At 44.5% G+C, this 8,558-nt stretch overlaps 1 protein-coding gene across 1 annotated transcript in view; it reads right to left on the bottom strand.

The window, feature by feature from the left end:
* Positions 1 to 8,558, bottom strand: part of TMEM266 (transmembrane protein 266) — a 55,530-nt gene that overhangs the window by 6,740 nt on the left and 40,232 nt on the right. The window contains exon 11 of the mRNA XM_027897969.1: positions 3,836 to 3,980. Coding sequence (XP_027753770.1) covers positions 3,836 to 3,980 — 145 coding nt within the window. The remainder of the gene's footprint in view (positions 1 to 3,835; positions 3,981 to 8,558) is intronic.

The following is an 8,558-nucleotide window of genomic DNA, read 5'->3' as shown; positions in this document are numbered from 1 at the left end:
TCGGCAGTCCAGGGGAATGTCAAGCTTCCAAGCAACCTGACCTGCCCAATTTGCGGTGTATCTGTGCTCTAAAAGCATTCTCTCCTTTTAAGTGCTCTTTTTGATACCGTGTTTCAGAAACCCGTGCTCATCCCTTTGAGCCAGATTTCCTTCGTCCCCCTGGGTCTCTGTGGCTACAGTCCTGCCTCATCACAGCACATTGCGGTTTGCAGGTGAAAGAAACAGATGTTTTCTGGGGAACACTTTCCTCGCACAACAAGACCCAAACCACCAAGCACTCTGTACCTGAAATAGCTGCACTCATAAGAAGGCAATCTAACCTGACACTGAAAGGCAATGTGGTTGTTTGCCTGGTTTGATTGGATCTTAAAAGCTTTTTCGGCCCTTGTTGATCTTTAAATGCCTGCAGTCAGAGGTGTGCTTTGTGCTAATGCCCGAGTTTAAAAAAGAGGCCTCAGAGTAGCTCAGGGCGATGCCGCTGAATTAGGAGTACATTGCAAGGCTTTTCAGCTATATCTGCTGCTAAAATACACTTCATTTCAGTCATGCATAATTGATACTCTCAGTGCCACCAAACCTTCCAGCCGTACACACACAGGTTCTGGTTCAGGCATGGAACCTTCACTGCATCAGGAAATACCTGTGTGGCTGTAATTCTGGTAGGGCACTGCCAGCATATTTAACTTGAGCCCAGTTCTAAGCAGACAAACAAGAAAACAGCACTGCAGCGTGGCTGGATGAGGACACTCTCCACGTGCAGGGTCACCCTCCTTGTCACCTGGCAAGAGCCATGAAAGGGTTCCTCTGGCTCCCATTGCACTCTGCCCCAAATGCCAAGACGCTTTGCACTAAAGACAGAAAACAGCCTGGAAAAGTGACTCACCTGCTCCTCAAGCCTTAAGACAAGGCTCAAATCGAGTCCTCTTTAGGACTGCACACGTTTACTGGCCACCTGTCTGTCAACTGACAAGAATGTACCAGGGCATTATTTCCAAACAGACCAGTTGTGTTCAAACCAAAGAGAACTCGACTGCTCTTTATGTCAGCAGTGGGCAATGCCAAGCACCTGGAAAGGAAATCCCAACGATGCTCTGCCTCAGCCCCCTTGGAGTGCTGGGGACAATCACCCACAGTCCTGACCCTGCATGTGACCACTTGCACCCAAGACCTGTTACTATGTGATGGCCTCATTAATATCATTGCTTATCACTGCTTATCTATTTAGATATAAATAAAATACATGTGCATAAATAGATATACATGTGTATATAAAATATAAAACATACACATTTTTTTAACCTTGAATAGTTTCTTATTAATAAAACCCAATAAAGAGTAATGGAATAACAACAGCAGAATAAATATTTCAACAACAGATTAAGTTTCTGAATCATTACATTAAAGCAAACTGACAATTAACAAACTCATCTGAGCCATGTGGGAGTCTCAGCTGCTTTGGGCACTGAAGGCTATAAACAATTCCAGTTACCTCCCATTATATTCTACCTCGCTGAAAAAAAAAAAGGAGCTCAAAATAATGCAACAAATGTACAACTGAAAGCACCTACTTCTGCATTTAAAATGTATACACAAAGCCAAAGTACAGTAGTGCACATTCCCCTGGGACACTGCTGAAGTGTTCCTGGTGATTCCAAGGAGATGAAGACCCTGCTGCTCGGTGTGGGTCTCATGGGATCAGAAGGGCAGCTGGTGGCACATGGGAAGTTCACAGGAGCAAGCAGGGGAGATCAGCTTTTCCAAGAGGAGATCACTACTATTATTTAAATTCTACACTATTTTCTGCTGTTGGTCTGTTTTAGTTTCAGCTCCAGAAAGAGAGTTGTCTTGAGATGTAGTTCATTCCTCATAGTTAACTTGTTTGATTAAAGCTTTTTTTTTTTATTTCTACCTTTCTTAGAATTTTCAGCATCCAAAAAATTTAATATTTCTCCTTTCCTAGAAATGAATCCATCTCCACCAACACACAGAAATGTTACCTGCACTTCTAGAAGACAAACTCTGCATCCTTAGCCATAAGGATGCCCAAATGGTGTTTACAGTAAATTAAAGAACTGGCAGTAAGTAGGAAAGAAAAGCATTTTCCTCTTAATTCCCCTGAAAATGGCAATCTTAGGAAAATGATCGGGACCCTCTTGTTAGCACACAAAACCAGCCTCCCCTGACACTGTAACCAACCCCCTCTGCAAGGCTGTGAAGTGCAGTCCCATCTCAGCCTCTGTTATTGAAAAAACGTGGGGTTCTCGGTCAGGATCTGTCTGACAGCCACTGGATTCTGTCTGATGAAGGTTTCCAAGTTATCTGCTTGTACTTTTCCTGCAGGACTCCAAACACACACTGCAATGGTTCAGGGAGTAATAAACTATTTAGAGTACAGTGCCATATAATCTCATCTGACCCAAGAGACAACACTGCAAGCACTCTCTCTTGGCCCTATAAAAACCTAATAAATTTGGTGAAACACATAAATGACATTCCACCCCAGGCAGATCTCTTTCAGTTCTATAATGCTTCGACAGTGATCTTTAATTGTTTCATCAATGCCTTGCCTTTAGTGAATGATCTGCAGCTCCCCTGCATACAATAAATACCATTTACACATCTTTTAGAGGCCTTAAAAATGGGGATTTATTTTGAAATATTTCATTATTATTTTATTGCCATCGATTATACTGCCTTCTGCCTCTCCAAGCTGAATTTTCTGAACTGGAAGGTTATTTTTGCTGCTGTGCAGCCTCCCCCTGAGGTAGTAATGCCTTACCCCAACTTCCCTCCAGAAAGCAATCTGTACTAGGAGGTTTTCTAAAGAAGCAGATCTTTCATCTGTTTGTGCCAACAGGAACCAGGAGTAGCCAGCTGGCACTTTCCAGGAGACTTCCCCTGCTTCTGGTTTGAAGGCAGGTTGCCACATCAGTGCAAGCTGCGGTCCTCAACAACTGTTAATTCACACCAATATCCAGTCCCTGCAGGGGCTGGATGGATGCCTGAGCACATGGATAATCCATCTCCAGAGGAACTGTAAAGTCAGCTTGCTCAGAAAACAGAGCAACAGATTCAGCCTGGTTCTAAGTAAGAAATCAACCTGGGATGGAAGTCACTGTGCAAAGGGAAATCCTGGGATGTGGAACTGGATCAGAAAATGGAAATCCAAAGGGGGAGCTTTGGCCCTCACTGCAGCAGCTCACGCAGCCAGAGCACCCTGTGCTGACCTGAGCACAGCTGGTGGCTCTGGGTACAGGCTGGCCCGGGGAACCTCTCACTGCTCTTTTCATCCTTGCTCTCTATGAATGTGGATCAGCAGATCCACATCTGAGCTGGCTCGTTACAGTCAGCCCAAAGCAGTCAGAGGAACTCGGGTCTGTCTCTGAAATAGCCACACTGGTGGAGTTTAAAACATAAAGGTTGAGAAAGGACACGGCTAATATCAAAACAATCATCTGCTGGGTAAACATCGGGGAAAGAGAGGAATAAATTAAGCAGAAGGATTCAAGAACAAATTGTTGTAAACTGGCAACAAATAAATGTACTCTGAGAATTAGGAAAAGAGTTCTAATACTTTAGAAAATGAGCTGGTGGAACTGCTCTCTTGGTGGAGGAAGGCAGAACACATCCCTGCTGTCACATGGAGCACCATCTGCTTATGAAAGGGATCATTATGAAAGGGGCTGCATGCTTGGACAGTGGAAAACATTCCAGTCCTGTGTTCCTTTACCTGTCAGCAATGTCCTCACACCTCTTCACATTAATGATGAGAGACAACTCCAGCCTCACATGCGTGACTGTGCACTCACCACTTCTGGAAGTGAGGAGTTTCTACCCCACCCATTTGGTGAATATGGAATGCAAGAGCCAAACTTCACTAACTGCACACACATTTATATAAGTGTTGCTTAAGGTTTGCTTCCTTTGATTCCTGCCTGGATGGTCAGTGCACAGAGAACCACAAAGCCTGAAAGAGGCACCTAGAGAGAAGCCAAATTGGAGTGCGCTTAGGATTACAACCATTTCCAGGAGTAGGCTTCAAAGTAGATCCATTTCAACATTTGAAAATAACCATAAACTATTTTTTATCTATTGTTTTGCACTAGCAGGACTCTCTCAGAGCACTAACAGATGATCACCAAAGGAACTGGCTTAGAGTTTAAAAGCATCCAACCAGCTCAGACTGCCTTGCAAGGAACAACTGACAAAATCCTTTTCGGTGCCCTGCTTTGCCTTCTCAGACAGCTTATGAATAATCTGAGGAGAAGCCCTCTGAAGCTCCAGAATTTTTCACGCTCCCCTCCCAATATCCCACTTTCTTCACTTAAAAGACAGTGGGTACCTACAGGGAGAGCAAGCTTTACTTTTCTCTAAAGCATGATCATAAATTGCAGCAGTCCCCCAAAGCAAAAGACTTAGTGCTAACCCTGTAAAAATGGAAATTTGACTCAGAACAGTTAAAATAAGCTTTGGGTGATGTGAAGTCCCGGTTCTTGCTCCGAGGAATAGAAGGGTGGCATATTAATCTTACACTATGGCAGTACTGTAGGATTTCAAAAACCGAAATGATATATGCAGGGAAATGAGGAATTTCCACTAGGGACTCTAATTCATATATTATGGGAGAGATTAAAGAATAATAAATTTTGGAAGGAAGTATTAATGGCTAGATGGGGCACCGCGAACCTGGCATTCCCTGAAGCCTGGAACTTTGTATACCAAACACTAAAAATGATTTGTGCAGGACCAGAAAACATTAGCTGTTATTCTGACCATGACCAGTTACATACTGTATGAGGTAAGAAGTCCTTTATAATTTAGAACTTCCTTTATAATTTAGAGATTAATAGATAGGATAATATTTGCCATTATGTCAAGTGGCAAGCACGTCTGGGAAGAAGAAAGGAGCACTTAGGATACTTCCCTTGCTCTTAGAGGAAGGCTGACCACAATGGGCCTGCAGATCATTAGTGATGCTGCCTTCACATGCAGCAGCTCTCAGCCCAAGCTCTTCCCAAACACAGGCAGGGAAGGTAAAGTGCTCCCAGCACAGCAAATGTCAGAGCTCTGCCCTGGGTCTGCAGCTCCTCAAACCCTGCCCTTCTCCTGGATCTCTCATCCTTCCTGGTGTTGACACTGGCACCCTTTGACTTGCAGGCTGAAGCTTGTGTTTTAGCCTTCACCTTTCTCTGGAGATCAAGTTTTTGGCATGAGAAATAAAAATGTCACTTCAAAGCAAGTTAAAGGTGAAAAAAAATTCCTGCTTCTTAACGAAATGAATTAGGAAATACCATCTATCCATATATTTTCCACAGAGTTATTCCCACTGTGCCAGGAAGTCACCTGGTGAACTGCTCTGGGGAGACAGAAAGGTGTGAGGCAGCAGCCAGCTCCCTGTTCACAGAATCAGCACAGAGATATCCTTGCAGCTGTGTGGCCTCAGGAAGTGATCCTTCAAAAGGAGGCATGAAAGGTTTGCTGGGGAGTGATGGGAGAGCCCATTGCCCATCTGAGCAGAGCTCTTGCTTCTACCGGTCTTGCACCTGCAATTGGGGCATTTTTTGGATGCAAAGAGTAAGAGATCCGCAGAAGGAGAGGCTGGGTGAAAACACACACTGAAATTTCCCAAATCAGCCAGAAAGCTCTCCTGGTGCATGTCCCAGTGTGTGTCTCTACACAGACTCCCTGAGGTGCTGCATGTGCCATGGGATACTGGGGTAACCTGACTTACTTTTCTGAACGCTGTTGTAAATGGTTGCACAAAATCCAGTGTAAATACCAGAGTACAAGCTGCCCCTGAGGAGCTTTAACTTATGCACTATCCCATAAAACTTCCAGGTAGGGAAATGAGTAAAAGGTCTCAGTGCTTTCTTACTCCATAAGCCTCTGTGGTGAAGTATTCTGCACTGAATGTTTCCATTGTTCCACACAGATGGGGGAAAGAAGATTAGCCTGAGATGGAATATCCCATCTTCTCACACAGTGTGTTCTCTGGCCAGCTTAAGCTTGCTGCTTTGGCAGAATTCGGAGCTCTCAGAAGACAGTGATTTTTTGAAGGCTGACAAAGTGAAGTTTGGCAAAAACACACGCATTCCATTCCACCCCCTAGCCCTCAGGTGTTATATGTAGGGCTAATGTTCTGCCAGAGCATAAAACAACAGCACATCAGAGCCTGTTCTGCCAAACAGCTGAATCGTGGCTTTGAACTGTTGCTTTTCTTTTGACAGTATTAGTGACTCGGTCCCTCATTTCTCCTCTAACGACTCAGTGCAACAGGCAACTGCAGATATGTTTCAAAGCTCGCAAGTGCCATGTGGCACACAGAATGATTAACTGCAGCCATCACTCTGGAATCTTTTAAGGAGGCAAAACACAGCTTTGAGAAAATGGATGCAAAGCACTCCCTAATGTGGTCTGACACAGAGGGTAACCCTGCAAAACATAACCCTCGACCCCAAAGCCAGGAGTTAAAACGTTGGTGGCTGAAGTCCCAGGCAGAGCAAGTGGTGTGGAAAGCCCTGAAGGCAGCACAGCCCGTGTAACTGCGGCACGGGAGAGTGGGAGGGTCCAGGAACTGTGGGGATGGTCTGTGCTCTGCAAAGCCACGTCTCAGGAGAGCTGCACACGCCTCAGCAGGTGGGGAGATGGAAGATCCTACACCAGCTGGAAATCCCCTTCCCATGGAGTGCACACAGGGGCACCTTCAGCCGAAGCCATGCCCTTCTTCCACCCCACAACCCACAGGAAGCTTTGGCTGACACGTGGTCAAATGGCCGTGGGGGAGGTGAAGAAGATACCGGCAGCAAAGTGATGATGGTGAAAGCTGCTGTAGCAACTGCCAGCATAGTACTGGGAGTAAAAGATGGTGCTGGGAAAGCAGGCCCCAGCTGAGGTGTGGAGGGAGAAGAATGAGGCAGGGCTGGCTCATGATCCTTCATCCCCAGCGGTAACTGCCTTCTCAAGCTGTGAGGTGAGGTTTCAAAGTTACACAGAAGCACTGCTACTGCAGGATTCAAAGCCTTGATAGCTTCTGCTACTTCTTTCTTTGCAAAACAGCCCAGGAAATTACGAGCAAAATCCTCTCTCTCAATTGCCTGTTACCTGGATTACGAACTAAAGCACTGAATGCTCCTGCTGGGTGTGTGGTTTCTCAGGCAGAACTGGGCCCTTTGTCAGCAGCTCAGTGTGATGGCAGAGACCACAGACTGTCCCTTGCTATAGGAACACAGGGAAGTGTTTCTGTCCAACTCCTGCCTCATTCACATAAACCTGTTAAAATAGTCACCCTAATTTAGGTTCTGAAGACAAGATGCCAAAGCATTTACAAAGGCTTGGTATGTAATATATGATAGAATGCACCAGATAAATTTCCTCTGGTACTTTTAGATGACTTCTGGGAATCAGAAATTAATTCTGCCTACTCAGTATAAATATAACCTAAATATAACATAACTGCACCTCACCCAATCTATAAAGTAATGCATGTTTTCTTATTTGCTGAGTATCTTTTTTCAGTGAAAAGCCAGAGTCTCTCATCACACAACCTAACTAAATGCAGAAATCAATCCTGAAGATCATGTGTCTACTTTGTTGCAAGTGTGGGCAGAATTTTACAGGGAGACACAAATAATGAGTAATCATGTTAACCTGGATGCTGGAATGAATACCTTGGACAGAAGAGTTTTTAGATGATCTCCACAACACTAAAGTTTCAGCAAACCTCCTTACAATGTACGTAACACTCCTCATTTCCAAATGTAACCCTCAAGGAACACATACATAAATTATGATATAGCCACTGGGAAAACCTCAGAAATACTACAAAAAATGGGAGAAATGCATTTTAGGGGGCACTCTGCTCAACTGTCTGCTTTTAAATACAATTTCATATCAGGAATAATTAATGGCTTCACTGTGGTTAGTACTCAGATATTATAAAGAGAAAAAAAAACCAAAACAATTTCTACATGCTTTCATTACTCTGTAGAGAAAGGACAGGATTATAATTTGAAATGTCTGGTGTGCTTTTTCTCTTACAGATTTTGATTAAAGTATCTGTGCCTTGAATTCTAAGGAGGTTGACCAATGTAAGGATAACATGCAAACCTCTAATTCCACCATATTCACATACTGCTCATTTACCACAATAATCAAGCTAAGATGTCCAAGGAAGATTAACATACCACTAAGGTAAACAGTGTTGTCTCCTCTGGAATATCACATTAAATGTTACAAAAGCAGGACACATTCTGCACTCCATTGTAAGGGCTGGGGGATCACAGGAAAAAGAGCTATGTCTTGTCCAGAAAAAACCTCAGGTCTAATACTTCTATAATAAAACTGATCCAAGTAAATGTAACTGTTGGTATTTCCCTGAACCACACACCTACAGACACCGGAGCGCTCCTCACCACAGCCACATGGCACTCAGACATGAGATGCCCCCGCTGTGCATCCCTCCTTTCCTGGCACCAGGGCTGCCTGTCCAACCCTGGCAGTTTTAAGCAGCCCGGGGAGAGCACAGCCTCCAGGCAAGGCAAGCCCCACAGCCTGGGTCC

Source organism: Empidonax traillii, unplaced genomic scaffold, assembly GCF_003031625.1.
Source record: "Empidonax traillii isolate 1590-97213 ecotype Southwest subspecies unplaced genomic scaffold, ASM303162v1 scaffold571:size529327, whole genome shotgun sequence".
NCBI classification, from domain to species: domain Eukaryota; kingdom Metazoa; phylum Chordata; class Aves; order Passeriformes; family Tyrannidae; genus Empidonax; species Empidonax traillii.
This window is presented reverse-complemented; position numbering and strand designations above follow the sequence as displayed.